The 22,712-nt window shown below is 35.8% G+C and overlaps 3 protein-coding genes across 5 annotated transcripts in view; 2 read left to right on the top strand and 1 right to left on the bottom strand.

The window, feature by feature from the left end:
* Nucleotides 1-32: 32 nt before the first annotated feature.
* On the top strand, nucleotides 33-15,210 carry appbp2 (amyloid beta precursor protein (cytoplasmic tail) binding protein 2). The gene is made up of 13 exons (XM_051129433.1): nucleotides 33-400; nucleotides 2,427-2,515; nucleotides 4,282-4,433; nucleotides 4,506-4,629; nucleotides 4,716-4,884; nucleotides 4,965-5,054; nucleotides 5,138-5,205; nucleotides 5,306-5,411; nucleotides 5,515-5,639; nucleotides 7,555-7,640; nucleotides 7,799-7,989; nucleotides 8,178-8,343; nucleotides 10,579-15,210. Exons 1-13 carry the CDS (start codon nucleotides 263-265, stop codon nucleotides 10,839-10,841), a joined length of 1,767 nt encoding a protein of 588 aa, XP_050985390.1. The 5' UTR covers nucleotides 33-262; the 3' UTR covers nucleotides 10,842-15,210.
* Nucleotides 15,211-15,436: 226 nt separating this feature from the next.
* Nucleotides 15,437-20,521, bottom strand: si:ch1073-145m9.1 (uncharacterized). The gene is made up of 7 exons (XM_051129457.1): nucleotides 20,420-20,521; nucleotides 20,209-20,309; nucleotides 19,931-20,026; nucleotides 18,401-18,513; nucleotides 18,192-18,315; nucleotides 17,822-17,994; nucleotides 15,437-16,791 (listed from the first exon to the last, which is right to left on the bottom strand). The coding sequence occupies exons 2-7, from the start codon at nucleotides 20,246-20,248 to the stop codon at nucleotides 16,729-16,731; spliced, it is 609 nt and encodes a 202-aa protein (XP_050985414.1). The 5' UTR covers nucleotides 20,249-20,309; nucleotides 20,420-20,521; the 3' UTR covers nucleotides 15,437-16,728.
* A 1,549-nt stretch (nucleotides 20,522-22,070) lies between these two features.
* Nucleotides 22,071-22,712, top strand: part of usp32 (ubiquitin specific peptidase 32) — a 57,319-nt gene continuing 56,677 nt past the window's right edge. For 2 of the 3 annotated variants that reach the window (XM_051129427.1, XM_051129424.1), the window contains exon 1: nucleotides 22,072-22,295. In XM_051129427.1, the coding sequence (XP_050985384.1) occupies nucleotides 22,238-22,295 (58 nt within the window). In that variant the 5' untranslated portion in view covers nucleotides 22,072-22,237. Of the gene's footprint in view, nucleotides 22,296-22,712 lie in introns of all 3 variants that reach the window. The other variant, XM_051129426.1, reaches the window with a different exon arrangement.

Below are 22,712 nucleotides of genomic sequence, written 5' to 3'. Positions count from 1 at the left end.
GCTCTTGCGCTACGTCATCGCCCAAAGTGTCATAGTGTGGGCGGGGCATCTCGATCGGGGATGAGCTTTAAACATGAGAGCATAACCTTAGGGTTGTGTTCTCTATCATAATAGTCCGTTTCGATCTCAAAAAGCGCTTCCAGCTGCGGGGGTGTATGAGGAGCATCAGAGGAAAGAGTTTTACCTCGATCAGGTAGCGAAGGAGGTGAAAGTAGGAGTGGAAGAGGGGGGGCTGTGGTTGGATTTAGTGAAAGAAAACAATATGGCCGCGGTGGAGCTGGAATGGATCCCTGAGACCCTGTACAACACCGCTATCTCAGCCGTGGTCGACAACTACGGCCGATCGCGACGGGACATCCGCTCTCTGCCTGAAAATATACAGTTTGATGTGTACTACAAGGTAAGAAAAAAAGCGAATGAGTTCAGTGCGGAACAAACGTCAAAAGCATCTGACACTTTTTAACTAGCAGCTCGGCTAACAAAAACTGAAGCGACCTTTTAGTGGAGCGCTGGTTAGGAGAGACTCGAGATACGAGACGATTTAACCGCCAAGGTTTTCTGTTGTAGCGTTTTCTGTAGCACAGTTTGGGGGAAGACTGGTTGAAGTCGACACTGTGTTCCAGTTATCTTAGCCTGTAGCTTGAGATATAGCTCTCTGGGTCAAGACTAGTTAACCATGTAACACTGTGACATCTCACTTTTCACCCTGTTAAGATTATTTATGGGTACGAGCCCAGTGTCGTATGCTTATTATAATGTCATATGGGTGTTTGAACCATAACCGTGTTTCCAACGACTTCATAAGATAAGACAACTGACATCTGCAAATGTGGTTTGAATGGTTAACGTTAGTCACCAGGTAATGTGAAAAGTATGAATAAACACTGTACAGTATAATAATATAGACAGTTATTAAAGGCAATAATATAGGCATGGCAACACTTAATAAGGTGCCTTTTGTTAACGTGAATTAAAAATACTTCTCAAGCATGCATTCGTCATATTTAATGATAATTTCAACATTATCCAATTAATAGATTATAAAAATCTATTTATCTCTTAATATTATATAATGCACCGTGAGCTAACTTGAACTAAAAATGAACAGTTGATATTATTATTATTATTTTGTTTTTTATTTTTTTTGACTAACATTAACAAAGATTAATAAATACTGTAGCAAATTTATTGTTAGTTAATTTTTAGCTCCTGGTTTTACTCATGTCGACTAATGGAACATTATTGTTACGTTTACGTATGAAACCACCAAATTGCTTATTTTATCATATTTGAAATTTTAAAAACTGTATGAAATATTGCATTGTTTACAGGTTTTGAGGCCACTTAGTGCAACTGTTTAACTTTCCGTCTTGTCTTTTTAATTTGATTTGCTATTGGGGATATTTAGGTTGGGAAAATATGTGTTTAGACCAATCACACTGTTTTTGTTTTGTTTTGTTTTTTTTATACAAAGGCTGTCAGAGTTTGTTGCCCTCAATTAACTAATGATTGAGGAATGATGAGGAAAAAAATGTAAATATTTTGCATTACCAAAGAAGCTTGTCAATGTAGTTGAAATGACTTCACAAATTAAGTTTATCTTAAACCCAAAAGACCACAGAAGAATGTTAATTGCCATAATTTCTCTTTCTTTGGGTGGTTTGGAGACTTTAGAAGTCTTGTTTTGTCTAACACCCTTTTCTAAAAAAAAATTAAGTTCTGCTTAGAATAGTGATTCTCAAACGAATGGAAATTTTGAAGGGGTGTAGAGATGACTTAAAATAGTTTAAGACAAAACAAGCATTAAAATAACTAAAATCAAGTTATTTCTTGAATAAAAATGGATAAATCCTGGATAAATCTAGACTAATTTTGAAAATCTTCTAGATGTGGAAAAATCATCAATTTTAATATAATATACATTATTTTATTTATTTATTTATTTATTTATTTTAAGTTATGCCAAGGTCTAAAATATTTTCCAAGGTAGAAACTGTAAGTACAAAAATATGTTTTAAAATCCTTATCTACTAAATCAAGAAATACTGGAAAAGTCATGGGGACTTTAAATGTTGTTTTGGACAGTTTGGGGCCTTGGAATCTGATAACTGCTGACTTAGGATGATCACAATTTTTAGCTTCAAATATATAACAGTAAAGGTTAAATTACTCTGTCGTGTTACTCTGTTTAATTTTTGCATTGTGTTTTTCATTGTTTTGTACAATTGGTGTCGGATGCCACAAACAAAATGTTATTGGCGCACGTATTGCTCTTGCACAAACTCTTCCTGATTGTACATTCTGTTTTCATAATGGCTACTTTTCCTGGTTTTCTGGCTCTTGGCACCCCCAAGGGAAGGCTTGAGTTGTCTTTGTGTCACATGTACAATAGGGTCAGCAATCTCACATTTCTTCATGTGTTCCAGCTTTACCAGCAAGGCCGGCTCTGCCAGCTGGGAGGGGAGTTCTGTGAGCTGGAGGTCTTCGCTAAAGTCCTCAGGGCCTCTGACAAAAGGTATTTGACAACTGAGTCCACTCTTACTCTGTCTGTCAAAGAAATATAGCTCAAAGCCATATCTTAATAATGCTATTATGGCCATGCTGTATGAGTTTGAGTGTGTATGTGTGTATTTTGGGTTGATGATTCAAATCTCACATGATGTGTGGTGCAAGTCTTCACTGAGCTGGTTGTAGAGTAATTTATGTAGTGGTAGATTTCGTCACCATTCAGAAACCAGCAAAAAACATCAATCTTGATCATTAAATACCACAGCAAAAACTTTAATCATGTTCGTACTCATTTAAATTGTTAAATGAGTAAGAAGTAAGTTTTTATTTTGAAAGAAGTTCACCAAATCTGCATTTATTGGATCAAAGATACAGTAAAATGTTATATTGTGAAATATTACAATTTTAAAATAACTGTTTTATATTTAAATATAGTGTAAAATTTAATTTATTCATGTGATGGCAAAGCTGAATTTTCAGCAGCATTTACTACAGTCTTCAGTGTCACATGATCCTTCAGAAATTATTCTAATGCTACATTTTTGTCAGGATTTTTAAATATTTAAAACAATGTAAAAGACTTGACTGTCAGTTATGATCACTTTAAGACATCCTTGTTGAATAAAAGTATGAAGTGCTTTAAAATAAAAATAAAAATCTTACTGACTGCATACTTTTAAACAGTAGTGTCCGCCATGACACTCGCTTTAAGAAATACTCCAAGCAGAGTGATACAAATGGTGAAACAGCTGGAGTTCTGATATCACTAGAATATTGCACTGCTCTCAGCCAGTCAGATTCGAGGACCAGAAGGAACTGTTGTATAAATGTAAATAGGCAAAGTGTATAGCATATATTGACATTACATCAGCCATTGTGCTCTCTAAATATTAGCTTTGGTTAAGATCCCTATACCGTCACCCTAAAAAAGCAACTAATATATGTACACTGCCGTTCAAAAGTTTGGTATCAGTACGATTTTAATGCTTTTTAAAGAAGCCTTTTCTGCTCATCAAGACTGTTTATTTGATTAAAAATACAGAAAAAACAGTAATATTTTGATATATTATTGCAATTTAAAATAGTGGTTTTCTATTTTAATGTACTTTAAAATAGAATTTATTCCTGTGATGCAAAGCTGAATTTTCAGCATCATTACTCCAGTCTTCAGTGTGTCATGATCCTTTAGAAATCATTCTAATATACAGTTGTTCTGCTTATTTTTTGGAATCTGTGATATTTGTTTCAGGATTCTTTGATGAGTAAAACTAAAAAGAACAGCATTTATTTAAAATCGAAATCTTTTAAACAATATATACTACTGTTCAAAGTTTGGGGTCAGTACATTTTTTTTCTTTCTTTGAAAGAAATTAATACTTATGACACTTATGATCCTGAAAAAAAGTATTACAGGTTTCTAAAAAATATTGAGCAGCACAATTGTTTCCAGCATTGATAATAAATCAGCATATAAGAATGATTTCTGAAGGATTGTGTGACACTGAAGACTAGAGTAATGATGCTGAAAAGCATCACAGAAATTAATTCTATTTTAAAGTATATTAAAATGAAAAACTGTTACTTTAAATTGCAATAATGTTTCATAATATTACACATTTTCTCTGTATTTTTTAACAAATAAATGATGAGCATTCAGACTTCTTTAAAAATCATTAAAATCTTACTGAATGGCATATATACAGCATATTTTTCTTTAGTCTCTATAAACATTGATACTTGGATGAAAGACTAAGTACATGTTTTCTTTCACAGGCACCTCCTACATCACTGCTTCCAGGCTCTGATGGACCACGGTGTGAAGGTAGCTTCAGTCCTGGCCAACTCTTTCAGCCGCCGATGTTCATACATTGCAGAGTCAGATGCTCATGTGAAAGAGAAAGCGATACAGTTTGGCTTTGTTTTAGGTATGGCTTGCTTTTCTGCTTTTTCAGCTTGTGATAACAAGCTGTTGCAATAACATTTTGCTTCCACATCAGGTGGCTTTCTATCAGATGCCGGTTGGTATGGAGATGCAGAGAAAGTCTTCCTGTCTTGCCTCCAGCTGTGCACATTACACGATGAAGTTCTGCACTGGTATCGTGCGGTGGAGTGCTGCGTGAGGTGAGTGAGCTGTAAATGATCATATTAACATTATGTAAGTGTTACTAATATCTTATTAATGTGTGATTTCGGACTTTGTGTGCCAGGTTACTTCATGTGCGTAATGGCAACTGCAAATACCACCTGGGAGAAGAGACGTTCAAACTGGCCCAGTCTTACATGGAGAAACTAGCCAAACACGGCCATCAGGCTAATAAGGCTGCCCTGTATGGAGAACTGTGTGCTTTACTCTTTGCCAAAAGCCACTATGATGAGGTAAGTCCCATTACAAGTGTCCCAGAAGTCTGTTTGGAGAATGACTCTTCTACAGCTTAATGTGACCTTATGCGTTTCAGGCTTACAGGTGGTGTATAGAGGCTATGAGGGAGATCACAGTTGGCTTACCTGTGAAAGTAGTAGTTGATGTTCTCAGACAAGCTTCAAAGGTCAGAGATTGTTAGATATTTGAGCTTTTGTAAACATATGTGAACTTCTTGTCCATTAATTATACAACTGTTGATCCTTGCAGGCTTGTGTTGTTAAGCGGGAGTTTAGGAAAGCTGAACAACTGATAAAACATGCAGTCTTTTTGGCACGGTAAGTACTATCATGCGTATTTCTTTATAAAGCTTGGGTGATGTTGAAATTTGTTCTGACAGCAATGAAATTTATATGTATTTCCACATTTTGTTTTCAGGGAACATTTTGGGCACAAGCACCCAAAATACTCAGATACACTACTAGATTATGGATTTTATCTCTTAAATGTGGATAATATCTGTCAATCAGTGGCCATTTACCAGGTGAGCCAAAAATTACTATTCTTTGCAAGTATAAATAAAACATTTTCTCATTCTTTCAAAGACTGTAAGTGATTTACTTGTTGTTGATGTGTTTTACTTTCAGACTGCACTAGATATTCGGCAGTCAGTGTTTGGAGGAAAGAATATTCATGTTGCAACTGCACATGAGGACTTGGCGTATTCGTCCTACGTCCATCAGTACAGCTCTGGTAAATTCGACAACGCACTGTGAGTATCTCAGTCCCATTCTGGGTGCATTAGATACACAACCAGTCAAAAGTTTTTGAACAGTAAGATCTTTTGCTCACCAAGCTTGCATTTATTTGATCCAAAATACAGCAAAAGCTGTAATATTGTGAAATATTTTTATTATTTAAAATAACTGCTTTCTATTTGAATGTATTTTGAAATGTAATTTATTCCTGTGATCAAAGCTACATTTTCAGCATCATTTCTCCAGTCTTCAGTGTCACATGATCCTTCAGAAATCATTCTAATATACAGCCTCGTGGTTAGCGCGCCAACATACAGTACCGTTGCACTGCAGGCGTCCCGAGTTCGAATCCCAGCTTGTTGACTTTCCCGATCCCACCCCCTTCTCTCTCTCTCCCACTTCGCTTCCTGTCAAACTACAGTGTCCTATCTGAGTAAAGGCATAAAAATGCCAAAAAGAAATCTTAAAAAAAAGAAAGAATCATTCTAATATGCTGATTTGCTGTTCAAGAAACATATATCTGAAAGAAAAAGCTTTTGTAACATTATACACTATACTATTAAAAAAAAACTTGGATTCAGTATAATTTAGTATTTTTTGGGGAAAGAAATGATAGAAAATAATACTTTAACAAGGATGCTTTAAATTAAGCAAAAGTGATGATAAAGACGTTTATAATGTTACAAAAAAAAAAAATTATATTTCAGATGAATGCTGTTTTCTGAACTTTCTATTCGTCAAAGAAATCTGAAAAAAATATGTTTTCAACATAATTTTTTTTTTGAGCCGCAAATCAGAATGTTAGTATGATTTCTGAAGTGCCTGGATCACAGGAATAAATTGCATTTTGAAATATATTTAAATAGAAAACAGTTATTTTAAATAGTAAAAATATTTAACATTTTACTATTTTTGCTGTACTTTGAATCAAATAAATATAGGCTTGGTGAGCAGAAGAGACTTCTTTAAAAAAACATTAAAAATCTTACTGTTCAAAAACTTTTGACTAGCAGTGTACATGTTCAGAGAAAGAATTATTTTATATCATATTAAAAAACTTGAATCTGTGTTAGGTGAGTAAATGGACAGTAGAAGTGTTTTGTGCACTCCAAATCATAAAGAGCAGAACAATTGCAGATGGTGAATTTTACAGATGACTGTAAAGAATCAGGTTTTTTAAAGAATCGTTACAAAAAAACTACCAATTGTCATCCATTTAAATCATTGTGAATGAATCCTTCATTGAATGAACTGGCAGAATCGCTCAGAGCGCACTTTGCATCTTACTTGTTTATGACCACAAGTTTTTCATTCATGTCTGTTTTGAAATTAAACTAGAACTGCTTTGTGTATCAGATACATATAAACAGTATCATTACTGACTGGTTGTTCATGCAACAATGAGTAATGGCATGTACATTTTAATAAACAACATTAAAGCTATAAAATGCAAGCTAAAATAGAAAAAAGTGTATCTATCTATCTGTAATCTCTGGTGGGACTCCTCTCTGCAAAAACAAAATTCATTCATTAGTCAACACTGAACAGCACGTAATAGGTCAGAGGCAAAATAGCACTGCTGTTTTTACGAAAGGAGACAAACATTCTTATTAGATCACCATGAAAATATGAATAATTGAATTGGTGCTGTGAGTCACTTCTTCAAAAGCAAGCTGCCACGTTGACCTATTCATTCCAAAACAAAGTCGTATTTTGGTTGCAGCTAATCCCGTTCGAACTTTTATACCGTTTTATTTGTCCCTCGAGTGTTAAGAAGTCCATGGCACAGATGACCAGTAGTTGCCCTAACCTTTAGCACAATAAAGTTGTTCTTATTGAACTGTTTTTCGTCCTTTTGTGTTTTTTTTTTTCATGGAAGTGTTTATCGAAGAACATGTACCAGTTTCATACTTTGAATTTTGCTTTTAGATTCCACGCAGAACGTGCCATAGACATCATAACTCACATTCTCCCTGAAGACCATCTGCTGCTGGCCTCGTCCAAGAGGGTGAAAGGTGAGACTAGCACTTTGAAAAGCTTTCATAACTCTTCTCATTCACAGCTGCATTGCTGGAATGACAACATTAAAATGGCCCTTGACAATTCAAAGTAGCATTATCTTTTCACTCATCATTCAGTTTGATAATCTGTATTTCTGATGTTTCATCTCAAGCCCTGATCCTGGAGGAGATTGCCATTGATTGCCATAACAAAGAAACAGAGGAACGCCTCCTTCAGGAGGCCCATGATCTGCACCTCTCCTCCCTCCAGCTGGCCAAAAAAGCTTTTGGAGAGTTTAACGTTCAGACGGCGAAACACTACGGGAACCTGGGCCGCCTCTACCAATCCATGCGCAAATTCAAGGTTCTTGTTACTTCGTATTTTTACCAGTGAGAATGTTACTGGCCTTATGATATAAGTAAATCATCACAAGTGAATCATTGTGCAAGATGTGTAATTGTGCTCTGCTGTGTAAGTTAAACTCAACATAGAGTGCTTTTGAGGTCGCTCTTAAGCTGACTGACCTTTCCATGGTGTGATGTGTATTGCAGGAGGCAGAGGAGATGCACATCAAGGCCATTCAGATCAAGGAGCAGCTGTTGGGACAGGAGGACTATGAGGTGGCTCTGTCAGTGGGGCACTTGGCCTCGCTCTATAACTACGATATGAATCAGTATGATGATGCAGAGCGTCTGTACTTGCGTTCCATCGCTATTGGTGAGGGTCGCATTTGTTGTTTAATTCATTTTAGGTGGGAGTGCATGGTATCGGTACCGTTAGTTATTGACCTTTTCTTTTATCTTCTTCTATTTGTAAATTATTAATGTAGGTTGATAATGTGTATCAGACATATATTGGATATTACATTATGATGCTTTTCATTTACCTCTCATCTAATGCTTAAAGGCATAGTTCACCCAAAAATGAAAACTAACACTTATGTTGTTCCAAACTCGTAAGACCTTTGTTCATCTTCAAAACACAAATTAAAGTATTTTTGATGAAATCTGACCCTGCATAGAGAGAAACGCTACTGACACATTCAAGGCCCAGAAAGGTAGTAAAGACATTGATAAAACAGTCCTTGTGACTTAAAATTATGGTTGAATTACTGATGTCACATGGACCATTTTGGACTATATATGGACTATATGTCTGTTTGGGCAAAATAGTATTTAATTGTAATATTTGTCATTTATCAGAAACATGAAAATAATTACCAATCTGTTTTGGCCACAATTTAAAAATCTTGCGTCTCTAATAGTGTGTAATTAGGGGTTCAAGCGCACCGCGATCTCCACATAAAACTGAACGTGCAGACCAAACTTTAAATCGTAGAGACTTGAAACTTGGAGGGATGGTAGTACTCACACTGCCTACAATGTGACCAAGGCTCGCCCCAATCGCCCTGACGGGGGCTCTACAGCGAACAAAAGTACGAAATCACTCATAACTTCTAAACTGATTTTCGGGTATTTCGCATTTTTTTGAAAAACCTACTTTTGCGAACTAGTCCTAGGTTTTTCACCCGATCAGAACCAAACCAGTGCAGAAAGATTCTCTGGAGAGTGAATATCAATAATTATCAAAAAAAAAAAAAAAAAAGTTGAACTTTCGCCTCACCTTCGCAAAGGGGCACCAAGACGTTCGAAAGGAGTAAAATGCCTATAACTTTTAGTAAAATGCCAATAACTCCTGAACGAAATGAGATATCTCCGCCAAACTCAGAACACTTATGTAAGAGCTCAATCTGAGGTCACGGGAAAAGAATTGTGAAGCTTGGCCACTTGGTGGCCCTACAAGACACAAAAAACATAAAAATATCTATAACTGCCCAATCATTTGTCCTATCAACATTAAAATCGGTGTGCATGGTCTTGGTCTGAAGTTCCATAGGAGTCTATGAGGACATTTGCGTATCTCAAAAAACATGGCCGCCATTGGCCATTTAGTCCACAACAAATTTCCTTTTGAGGACAATAAAGTATACTACCACTAAGTTTGAGCACCTGTCAGACAAGGTTAACGGAGGCTGATCAGAAAGAAACTCGTTGGGACTGTTTGACTTCTGGCCCCAAAGGTCTGAGGGAATTTGAAAGAAACCACAATTTTTTAAGGGCGTAAACGATTGTACATCACACAACATTGGTATCATACGATAGAACTCATCCTTCCGAACAACTTTGGTTTTTTGCTCAGTTTGGGAAAAAAAGCACTGCAGTACAATTCTCTGGACTCTCTAGGCCAACAATTACCAAAAAATGTTGAAATTTACCCTTTGGGAAGATATAATTGGGTCATTTAGGAAAGGGGCCAGTCAAAATTTACCCAAAATCCCATAAAGCCTAAAGGAAAACTCAAAACTTCACAAAACCTGCTGAGCACATGCAATTCTAAACAAGCATGCAAAGTTTTAAGGGGATCGGACCACAGCAGGCGCAATAACATTTATTTCTTTATTTCTATGGTAAATGACCTGGTTTTGCCAAAAATGATTGATTTAGGTGATTACAAGCTTGCTAAATAATGTCTTTTTTCATATGTGCTTTAATTGCCTTTGCGCTTAAACCCCGGTAATCGCAGCTTGCAGCTATATTTCATAGCAAAAACTGAAATATTGTGAAATATTATTACAATTTAAAATAAAATTTCCAGTTTAGTTTATTCTTGTGATGCCAAAGCTGAATTTTCAGCAGCCATTACTTCAGTCTTTAGTGTCACATGATTCTTCAGAAATCATTCTAATATACTGATTTGGTGCTCAAGAAACATTAATTATAATCAGTGTTGAAAACAGCTGTGCTGCTTAATATTGTGTAAACAGTAATACTTTTTGTTGTTTTTTTTTCAAGATTCTTCGAAAGTTCCTACTGACTCTTTGAGTAGTAATGCTAGAATGTAGAATCATGTTCTCAACCTAAACATAAACCATACGTCTGTTGTTTCCTTTAGGGAAGAAGTTGTTCGGGGAGGGTTACAGTGGACTGGAATATGACTACAGAGGCCTGATAAAACTGTACAACTCGGTTGGAAACTACGAGAAGGTCTTTGAGTACCACAATATTCTGTCCAACTGGAACCGTTTAAGGGACAGGCAGTTTGCGGTAGCCGACGCGCTAGAGGACGTCAACACGAGCCCCCAGGCCACAGAGCAGGTGGTGCAGTCTTTCCTGCTTTCCCAGAGCCACGGAGCCGGACGCCCCTGCTTGGGCTAACCCACCTGAAAAATAGATGTGCACACCCCACCCTCATTTCACACCCTCACATCCATTTATTCACAAGTATAGACAAGACAGGAAGGGAGTGTGATATATTATCTTGACCTTCTCAAGGACAGTCAATTCACTCATACCAGCAACTCCCAAAGCCTGTTTTCTCAAAATGGGTGACGACCATACTAACACTCATGATGGATAAGCAACCGTTCATTGAATTCATTCACTCTCCTTCGAAGAACCCAACCATTTCTCTGACTTCTAGAGGAGTTGATTAAAAAAAAACAGAAGTCCGACAAAGACGGAAAACTTCCACACCCTACTATTGTTTTTTATTTTATTTTGTATTTGAAGGAGAGTTGCTCCACACTACAGGAATACTTTATCATTGTCTATTTGTGGAGGAAATTGCTCAACGCAGCTCCCACAGAACGGGAAAAGACCCGTCAGTCATATAACCGAGTGAAGGAACATCCGTAGACATCCGTGTCCCCATTAACACGAGGATTAGCGCTTGACTTCATGTGATGCCAAGCTTTGCATTTGAGGATTACCTGTGTGCTCTATGGAAAATGAGACCAGCCATGTTACATTATGGACCATTGTGTTTATTTTCCCTTTTTTTTTTTTAATAACTCATGTCGCGTGTGGAATTTACGGACCAGTGGGTTTTGCTCTAGATACCTTGTTTTAAGTTCTTTTCTGGTTTTGTATTCCCTTAGTACTGACGTAGCTTATTTTAAACTGCCAATAATTTATATGCAAGGTATGCTAGGTGTAACATTGCAAACGGATGAGCCAAAATGACTTCTGTTTATAATAATAATAAAAATAATACGTGTGCAACCACAGCTAATTGCCATAATATAACTAACCAGAGTGGGAGGACGGGTTCACAAAGCTGGCTTTCTGTCATAGAGGAGCCTTATTCACGCACACACACAACATAAGCTGAAGCGGTGATAGTTACGGGACCAGGTTTCCCAGGTCGTTGTTGTTTTCCTTTCAGAGCTCGGCCCTGGCTGGCGTAGATTAACACCCCTGGCTCACTGCCAGCTGACTGGTCACAGAAAAAAGGGCTGAGCACAGCACCTGTCATTGTGAAGATGCGGTATAGCGCACAGGGGTGTGAATCCACGCACGATTGTGCACTAGCAGTGCAATATTTGCTGAACGCACCTGTACCACTCCGAAACCAATCAGTCTGATTCATTTCACTGCCGCTCGTCTCAAGAATATATCCAAAAGCCAACCAAGTTGAACATTTCAAGTTGAATGAGGACTGTTTAGATTAAATTGGCATCACACCTTTAGAAAGAACTCATTGTTTTCTTTGCTGAAACAAAGCCTTGCTGCAGGCTAGTCATGTAGAATGCGCTTCTAGCTTCTTGTCACATTTGAGTCTCACCCCAGTTGGCAGCACCGGGACCCCAGATCGAGCTGAAGTCCCAGCCTTAGTCTTAAAGGACTCTCAGCTGGCGGGGATCTGCTTTGTCAGCTTTTTTTTTTTTGAGTAGTTAGCTTTGAATGAAGCTTTTCAAACTCCCGAAAACCAAGCAAGAGATCGCCCACATGAGGGACTTTACGTTTGAGGTTTGATTGTGAAGAACGAGGTGGTTTTAAAGGGATGGTCCACTCAAGATTTAAATTCTGTTGTAATTTATTTGCCTTTATGCAGTTCTTTATCAGTGGGATGTGAAAGATGATATTTTGAAGAACGTTGGTAACCAGGTTCAGCTTCCATTGACTTTCATTGACTTGGCGAAAAATATAATGGAAGTCAGTGGGAACTGAAAATATCTTCTTCAAAGTATCTACTTTCATGTTTCAGAGAAGGACGAAAGTCAGGTTTGGAAATGCATGAGCGTGAGTAATTGATGATCAAATATAATTTTTTGGGAGAACTAGCCCTTTAATAAAACCATGTTCAAGACAGCAAGGGAAGGACAGGAATTTGCCTTGGTTGGAGAGATGGAATATTGTAACATAAACTGTGATCTTGCAAACTTTGTAAGTGCATTGCCATTGACTACAGTTGAGGTCAAAAGTTTACACCTCTCTTTCAGAATCTGTTATTTTACCAAAATAAAAGGGATCATACAAAATGCATGTTTTTGTTTATTTCGTACTGACCTGAATAAGATATTTCACATAAAAGACGTTTATATATAGTCCACAAAAGTATTTATAAAAACGACCCTGTTCAAAAGTTTACATACATTAGATTTTTAAATACTGTGTTGTTACCTGAATTATCCACTGCTGTGTTTTTTTTTTTTGTTTAGCGGTTAAACTGCCTGCTGTTCTACAGAAAAATTCTTCAGATCCCAAAACTTCTTTGGTTTTCCAGCATTTTTGTGTAGTTAACCCTTTCCAACAATGATTGTATGATTTTGAGATCCATCTTTTCACACTGAGGACAACTGAGGGACTCATATGCAACTATTACAGAAGGTTCGAACACTCACTGGTCCTCCAGAAGGAAAAAAACAATGCACTAAGAGCTGGGGGTGAAAACTTTTGAACCAAATGGAGATGTGTACGTTTTTTCTTTTTTTGCCTAAATATCATATTAGTTTCATTTAGTACTGCCCTTCAGAGGCTAAAAAAAGATAGTTACATGTTTACCAGAAGACATAAGTTAAATTTACCCTGATCTTCAAATTTCAGAAGTTTTCACCCCCCTTAATGCATTGTTTTCCCTTCTGAGGCATCAGTGAGCGTTTGAACGTTCTGTAATGGTTGCATATGAGTCCCTCAGTTGTCCTCTGTGAAAAGATGGATCTCAAAATCATAGTCATTGATGAAAAGGGTTCAAATACACAAAAATGCTGGAAAACCAAAGAGTTTGTGGGACCTGAAGGATTTTTCTGAAGAACAGCAGACAGTTTAACTGTTCAGGACAAACAAGGGACTCATGAACAACTACCACTAAATAAAAAACACATCTGTGGATCATTCATGTAACAACATGGTATTAAGAATCAAGAGTATGTAAACTTTTGAACGGGGTTGTTTTTGCAAGTTCAACTAAATTCATTCTTATTCAGGTCAGTACTAAATAAAAAAAACATGCATTTTATACAATCCCTCTTATTTTGGTCAAATAATTAACATTTTGCAGATTCTGAAAGGGGGATGTAAACTTTTGACCTCAACTATAAGTGCTGTAAATGGACTGAATTAGTGAAGTTCTCATACCAGATGATGAGTTTAGGAATACGAACATTAAATGTGAAAATTCACATGGGAAACAAGCAAGCTTGGTGGATGCTGAATGAATTCATAATGTAGTTCTGATTGCTTCCTTCTGAATGTCGATTCAAGGGCTTATTCGTCAACCTCAAGTGGTATTTCATAATTAGAAACATGGTTGATTAAATCTTGATCTGAATAGCCCACAGTTCCCTAAAACTCAAAGGTGCTTCTGAGTCAAACGTTCTCTTTTTTTGCATGTTTAAGTAAATGTATATAGATGTAGATGCATAGCTACAAGTGGTTATTGTCCCAGTGAGCTCCTTACACTGAGCAGTTCATAAATGTCCCATGAAATAAAAAAAAATGAACTTGCGACTCTGAAGTGTTGAAATGATCACAGAAATGAATAAATACCATCCTCTGACAATAAAAGCTATCTTGTCACTACAGCTTTTCTGCCCTGAGAGTTGGAAAACATACTTGAGGGTTGATAAACGGATACAGTGGGGGGGTTTTAGATGCTAATTATCTTGATGAAGTCCTCAGACGTGCTGCCACGTGTAGATTGTGATTTTTAGCCAAAGTGCTGTTTCAGATGGACGATGGCGATCCTTGAAGTAACAACCTCCTTGAAGTGGACGTGATCTCTTATGATTTTCTTTCATTGTCTATGTTCATTGGACACTCTAGAAGAGTTTTTGATCAAATCCGATGACGACGAAGAGGAAAATTGTGTTATTTAATATTGATGCTGACTGTTACCCTGGAAATGTCAGTAACCTGTGCCACAGTGAGCCTCTGCTTGGATACTCTTCAGTCATTGGCTTTATGTAACTCACCCTCAGTAGAGTCTGCTGTACGTTGTACATCTGTAACCACCAAATCATTATTAAACTCATTTGTATCCACCGTTGTGAAAATCTGTAACTACTTCTAACACAAAAAAATAATATAGAGCTGTCTAATAGACTACAATGAGCAATATTGCTTCTGAAGTATTAAAGTTGCTTTATTTTTTGCCTTTACATGATTATTCTCCACCTGTTCCTGAAGTCGGTGTGATGTTTAGAGTCCATGACTTGAATGAATGCGAAGGGATCCTACAAAAAAAACTTTCGAGTGGATTGGTGGCTGAATGAACAATTAAAAATAAAAGACTGTACTCAGCATGTGTACGTCTGGAAGAGAATTATTTTTTCACTAGACATTTATTTTTTTAAATCTGTCTCAAATTGCTATATCTGTCCTTGTCCATGGCTGCCTAAAGTTTTTAAGAGAAGTATTATTAATATAATGAATTATACAGTACTGTTTACATTTTTTAAATAAAGTATTTTTTTTTTATTCAGCAAGGATGCATTAAATTGATGACAAAAAAAAATTTAGGATGTTACAAATAAATTCAATAATTTTAATTTATTTGCACAGCCATTTATTATTCTTACATTTATGCATTTGCCAGATGCGTACACTGCATTCTAGGTATATTTTATACATTTTATCAATTCATTTTCTGAGAATCATACTCATGACCTTGCTATTACTAGTGCCATACAACGCTGTTCAAAAGTTTGGGATCATTAAGATTTTTAATGTTTTTAAAGTCTCTTATGCTCATTAAAGTTCAATTTATCTGATCAAAAATATAGGAAAAAAACTGTAATATTATGCAATTTAAAATAACAGTTTTCCATTTTAATGTACTTCAAAATATAATTTATTTTTGTGATGCAAAGCTGAATTTTCGTCAGCAATTACTCCAGTCTTCAGTGTCACACAGTTCTTCAGAAATCATTTTAAAATGCTGATTATCAATGTTTTTTAAAGATTTTTTGGAACCTGTGATATTTTTTCCAGGACATTACCTTTTATCAATTTAACACATCCTTGCTGAATAAAAGTAAGAATTTCTAAGAAAGTAAGAAAGAAAAAAAAATTACTGACCCCACACTTTGAATAGCAGTGTATATTGTTACAAAAGATTTCTGTTATAAATAAATGCTGTTCATTTTAATGAATTCATCAAAGAATCCTGAAAAAAGTATCACAGTTTTCAAAAAAATATTGAGCAGAACAACTGTTTCCAACATTAATAATAAATCAGCATATTAAAATGATTTCTGAAGGATCATGTGACACTGAAGACTGGAGTAATGATGCTGAATATTCAGCTTTGCTTCACAAGAATAAATTCTTATTTTAAAATACATTAAAATAGAAAAACACTATTTTAAGTTGCAATCATATTTCACAATATTACCATTTTTCTGTATTTTAATCTAATAAACGTAGCCTTGATGAGCAAAAAATACCTTTTTAAAAAAAAACAAAAAAACAATAAAAATCTTACTGATCCCACACTTTCGAATGGCATAAACAATAAAGTCCCAAACAATAAATACAAAATAAATATACGAAGTGCAATCAAGAAAACCTCAAAAAACAACATAGTTTCCTTTCCCAAACACTGCGTTTAAGGACCCTGGCATAAATATCTATACACTTTATGAGGTTTTCAAGAGAATATAAATAGATCCCTGTAATATTACTCCCTGGTAAACTAGTATATTTTTCATAAGTAACATTCAGCAAGCTTAGTAACAAAAATGAAGTGTTTTTTAGCTGCTTATTAGACAAGAAGCCTCAATGTGAAACCCTTACTACATCCTAAATGACCATTTTGAGATCCCTAGTTCTTCTTTTCTTCCTCTTCATGCACTAAGAATCTCAAATGGGTTACGATGCACCACATCTGCGAAGTGACACACGAAGAGTGGTATTTACACATAAATGCCTTTATTGTGACGCTTAAAACACATTAAAGGAGAAGTCCACTTCCAGAACAACAGTTTACAGATAATGTACTCACCCCCTTGTCATCCAAGATGTTCATGCCTTTCTTCAGTCGTAAAGAAATTGTGTTTTTTGAGAAAAACTTTTCAGGATTTTTCTCCATATAATGGACTGATATGGTGCCCCGAGTTTGAACCTCCAAAATGCAGTTTAAATGCGGCTTCAAACGATCCCAGATGTGGTTGTAAACAAAACCAGCCGAGGAAGAAGGGTCTTATCTAGCGAAACGATCATTTATTTTCATAAAAAGAATACAAATTAAATACTTTTTAATGTCAAACGCTCATCTTGTCTTGCTCTTCCGGTTCATGACAGTTAGGGTATGTTGAAAAACTCCCATCTCATGTTCTCCCTCAACTTCAAAATCGCCCTATATCGCCGTTTTACCTTTTTTGTTAAGGGTGTTTGATCTTCTTTGCATGTTCACTTTGCAAAGACTGGGTTGGTACTTCTGCAGCCATGTAGGATGATTTTGAAGGGATTTTTGAAGTTGAGGGAGAAAATACGAGTGGATTTTTTCGACATACCCTAACTGTCTTGAGCCAGAATACACAGAGTTCAGGCAGAGCAAGACAAGGCGAGCGTCTGAGATTAAAAGGTATTTAAATTGTATTTTTTTAATGAAAATAACTGATCGTTTCGCTAGATAAGACCATTCTTCCTCAGCTGGGATCGTTTACAACCACATTTGTGATCGTTTGAAGCCGCATTTAAACTGCAGTTTGGAAGTTCAAACTCAGGGCACCATATCAGTCCATTATATGCAGAAAAATCCTGACATGTTTTCCTCAAAAACCACAGTTTCTTTACGACTGAAGAAAGAAAGACATGAACATCTTGGATGACAAGGGGGTGAGTACATTATCTGTAAATTGTTGTTCTGAAAGTGGACTTCTCCTTTAATAATGCTGGGTAAACATGCTTCTTACCTCAACTGCAAAGCCCAGCAAGCGTCCTGCTGCCAGAACCAAAATCCCCAGAATCTGTAGCCAGTATGGGGCAAAGAGAGTCTGCAACAGCACCTCATGCTGGTAGCCATACAGCCACACGGGTAAAACATGAATCCCTGCTATTGTCAGAATGCCTAAAGGAGTCTTGAAGCCTGCAAGAAAAAATAACAACATTCATTAGGGCTTTTCACAATCAAAATGAATCATTATAAGCCCAGGTAAATGGGGTTTATAAATTACAACTGTGAAACGTTTCTCTACCTAGGGTTAAAAATGCAATGTGAAAAGCCATACATCTGTGCTTTTAAACATTTCATAGTTAAAAAAAGAAAAAATTAAGTTGTTATACCTTTTGCCATCACTGCCTGCACCCAAACCGGGCTCTCTGTGAAAGTGTTTTTCCACTGGGCACCTCTGGCATTGTGGTTGCACACAAATACACACCACTCCACTGAAGACACCAGCCAGCCCCACTTAACAAGCACAGAGATCAAAGTCATTAAAACTAATGCAAATATGTTTGGGACAAACCTGCATACCTCTGCTGTCTGAACTTACATCATAAAGCATGTTCCAGAGCATGCCACGTCCTATGTTGTCAATGACCACATCCAGCCACGCTCCGAACCTGGAGGTCTGCTGCAGACGACGAGCCACCCAGCCATCCACCCCTGGCGCAAAGATAAAATAATAAATTAATAAATCTAAATTTGAAAATTCTTTAAATATACTTAATCTAATAAGTGAACAAGGAAAAAAGTTTGCCATGGTTGTGACATACATTTTTCAAAGCTCAGCAGGGTGCAAGAAGCTCCTAGTTTTCTTCCAGAGGACAATAATGCATGTTATACACTACCAGTCAAAAGTTTTTGAACAGTAAGATTTTTAATGTTTTTTAAATAAGTCTCTTCTGCTCACCAAGCCTGCATTTATTTGATCCAAAGTACAGCAAAAACAGTAAATGTTTTGAAATATTTTTACTATTTAAAATAACTGCTTTCTATTTGAATACATTTTAAAATTGTACTTATTTGTGTGATTTTAGCTGAATTTTTAGCATATTATTCCAGTAATTTGCTGCTCAAAAATGAAATTATGTGACACTGAAGACTGGAGTAATAATGCTAAAAAAATTTTTTATTTGATCTCAGGAATAAAATATAATATTAAATAATTTAAAATATATTCAAACAGAAAGCAGTTATTTTGAATAGTAAATATATTTCCTAATATTACTGCTTTTGCTGTGTTTTGGATCAACTAAATGCAGGCTTAGTGAGCAGAAGAGAATTCTTTCAAAAAAAAAAAAAATCTTACTGTTCAAAAACTTTTGACTGGCAGTGTATGTTGAACTGAATAAATTATGTAAATAATAAGTAAGGAAGTAAAGCTTTATTTATGTTGAAGAGAATAAAAATAAAAACTAGAAAAAAAGAAAAGGATATAAAATGCATAAAACAAAATACAAACAAGAAAAGAATAATAAATTAATTTTAGTTAATTATATAATTTATTACCATATCATATATCATTATAAATATTTTGTAATTTATTTAGAATAATTTTAAGACATTTTATGAGTTTACTGAGGCCCCCTAGTGTTTCTGCCGCCGATGTCCTTGCTGATATGCATAGTATAGGCCTCTATAGTATATTACTATAGTATAATAATGTACAATTAAAAAAAAAAACGGCTCCAAAAGGGGGTTTTCAAACCGATGCCATAGAGGAACTATTTTGGTTTCCACAAAGAACCTTTCAGAACAAGAAAAGAACCTTCTGATAGGGAAGAGAAGAAATTGTTAAATAAAGTTATTGTTTTTGTTTTCTTTGTTCACAAAAAGTACTTTCGTAGCTTCATAAGATTACGGTTACATCATTGATATCACATCAATTATTTTAATGATGTCCTTACTACCTTTCTGAGCCTTAAACATTTTAGTTGTTGCTGTTGAAAGCTCTCAATTTAATCAAAAGGTCCTAGGGGTTTGTAACGTCATGAGGGTGAGTTATATATTTCATTTTTGGGTGAACTATCCCTTTAAGAGTGAGTATTTATAATTTCCTATCTTTCATGTAATTACTTACCATCCAATATAATTGATAACACATACAAGGGTACAAATATCCCTGGGTCACTATACAGAATCCAGGCAATAAGAACAAGAAGAATCCGGATATAACCTGGAAAAAGAAACATTTTACATTACAAATAATAGGCCTACTATAATTAGAATAGACTTACTGATTAAATATATGCTTTGTCATAAATGTATGTGGAGTGATGCAATATTTTTGATTCTGTAAAACGAATTCTGCCGCTGCAACAAATACACAGATGTCGCCTAATAATTACTCTGACTCACCGATTACATTGGGTACATAAAAAAAGACATGAAAGCCCATATCACAGGTGCTGCTCTCTGCTGCAGCCGCCGCGCCGCCGCGTGTCTATAGAAACCGTCTTCTGCGTCGGAAACAACACGTATATTATTTAAATGCCTTCGTGTGCGCAATATCACTTAATTAAAATGTCATTATGATCATAAACATTTATATCACTGTAAAAGAGTCTACCTCTTCTCCATGTGTGAGATTTATGACAGGGCAGATAAACAGGACTCTCTTCCGGCTTTATGACAAGTTTTATAAGCGTCATTCGAGTTGCAATAGACACTAGATGCCATAGGGGGCGCTAAAAGATAAGAGTCTGAAGGATTTCTTAAAAATAATAGACAAAACAAGTGTTGTTGATTATTATTGATATCTGTACGTTTTCGTTACTTAATATAAAGCTGAAATATAAATAAAGAATTAAAACGTTTTTTTAAAAAGGTCTCTTCTACTCACCAAGTCTGCAATTATTTGATCCAAAGTACAGTACAGTAACATTTTTGAAATATTTGTACTATTTAAAATAACTGTTTTCTATTTGAATATATTTCAAAAAGTAATTTCTGTGATCAAAGCTACATTTACGTCTTCGGTGTCACACGATCCTTCAGATTCTAATATGTTGATTTGCTGTTCAAAATTTATTATTATTATTATCAATATTTAAAACTGTTTAGTACATTTACCTGAAGTAAAAACCTTTTGTAATTATAGAATAGGGAAATATAGAAATTAATACTTTTATTTAGGTAAAGGATGATTTAAATTGATCAAAAGTGATGATACAGACACTTATAATGTTACAAAAATTCAGATAAACGCTGTTCTTCTGAACTTTCTATTCATCAAAGAAACCTGAAAAATTGTACTCCACTGTTTTCAACATAATAATTATAAAAATGTTTTTGTTTTTTTTTTGAGCAGCAAATCAGAATATTAGAATGATTTCTGAAGGATCATGTGACTCGAATAATGATGCTAAAAATACAGCTTTTAAATCATAGGAATAAATTACATTTTAAAATATATTCAGATAGAAAGCAGTTATTTTAAATAGTAAAAACTTTTGACTGATAGTGTATAAAATAAAGAATATAACATAAATATAAAATAAAGCAAAAGATTAAAAACTTAAAAATGTAAACTGAAAAATAAAATAAGCTGAAGTACTACAGTTACTTAAACTGAAATAGTTATAAGTTAAGAAACTCACATAAATTTATAATGAAAATGGAAAGTATAGAAATATATTCAACCTTAATAAATAGTATAACAGCACAGTAAAATTACTAGTAGGCCTAAATCAATAGTAAATAAAAGTATAATAATGCTAAACGTTACAAAAAAGATATTTTTATCACAAAAATGTTATTAGGTAATAAACACATTTAAGCTTTTTAAAACATTATTCTTTACATGACTCAACATTTTTAAAACTACAGCTGAAGGCTCTCCAGAGCAAAAATGTGCTGTCTCCACACAGTGCACCGTGCCAGAACAAGATATTAAATTGTTCACCTGGAACAGCTATTTATTGGCTTATGAAAGTCATCCTTTCATTATTAACCATTTTATCCCCACTCTATATACACAATTTACTTGCAAAGTAAAGACATTGTGCTGCTCCCCTCATGCAACACGGTGCAAACTGGTTAAACCTTCTCCTCACAACCACGCTAAAATCTAAAACCCTAATATCACCCACGAAAATTAAAGTCGACGGCACGGCTGCCAGCTCTGGACGCAAAGGCGTCAGTGCTGCGTGCATTTCTTGCGCGAAACTGACGCTAATACGCCCCCTGTGTTCTGATTGGACAAAACTCACGTGACCAAGTATGGAGGCGTCGGCGTTCAGACGCGTCACTCGTTGATAACGCAAAACTCTACCGCTTGACTTGATAGGAACACCATACCGAAAAAAAAACAAAACAACGGAAAACAAGGCAACAGGCACCGGTCACACTCTGCACATTTCTGCCATTGCCATGAAATGAGGGCACCATGGGCGCCAAGGAGTCACGGATAGGCTTCCTTTCGTATGACGAGGCCGTTAAAAGAGGTAAGAGCTTTGAGCTTTAGCGATTAACGGCGGTCAGTCAGTTACGCGGCAGCGCTAAGCTAGCGTTAGCAGCGTTAGCCAGCTAGTTAAACCCACATATTAACTCCTTCTGCGAACTAACAAGTCTCAACCTGTCATTTCACAGAGCTGTTATGTGAATTAGCGGGTGTAAAGGGGTTTGGTGGATGAAGGTGGGGCTGTTTTGACTTGTCTTTGTGTTATTGCTGTAATGTTGTTGTCAGTGACTGCGTCCCAAAACCTAGATTTACTTAGATTTTTCTGCAACGTATTCGTGTTCACAAGCAATCGAGATGCCTGAAATCGTCGGATTTGGTTTTGACACACAGCCAGTGTCTAACTAGCAGCCGACTGGAAGTGTAACTAATCTGGGCGGTGCAGGAGCGTCCACACTGACAA

Source organism: Labeo rohita, chromosome 15 (assembly GCF_022985175.1).
Source record: "Labeo rohita strain BAU-BD-2019 chromosome 15, IGBB_LRoh.1.0, whole genome shotgun sequence".
Taxonomy (NCBI): Eukaryota; Metazoa; Chordata; class Actinopteri; order Cypriniformes; family Cyprinidae; genus Labeo; species Labeo rohita.
Note: the sequence above shows the minus strand (reverse complement) of the source record. Positions and strands in the feature narration are given on the sequence as shown.

Bases quoted from the DNA above. Each gene is read 5' to 3' on its own strand.
- appbp2 (XM_051129433.1), top strand. From the start codon at position 263: ATGGCCGCGGTGGAGCTGGAATGGATCCCTGAGACCCTGTACAACACC. The intron at 7,641-7,798 runs GTGAGACTAGCA...TTTCATCTCAAG, and splicing joins CTCGTCCAAGAGGGTGAAAG to CCCTGATCCTGGAGGAGATT. The intron at 8,344-10,578 runs GTGAGGGTCGCA...TGTTTCCTTTAG, and splicing joins CTTGCGTTCCATCGCTATTG to GGAAGAAGTTGTTCGGGGAG.
- si:ch1073-145m9.1 (XM_051129457.1), bottom strand. From the start codon at position 20,248: ATGGGCTTTCATGTCTTTTTTTATGTACCCAATGTAATCG. The intron at 18,514-19,930 runs GTAAGTAATTAC...TCTTTGCGCCAG, and splicing joins GTTATCAATTATATTGGATG to GGGTGGATGGCTGGGTGGCT. The intron at 18,316-18,400 runs GTAAGTTCAGAC...GTGCTTGTTAAG, and splicing joins TCTGGAACATGCTTTATGAT to TGGGGCTGGCTGGTGTCTTC.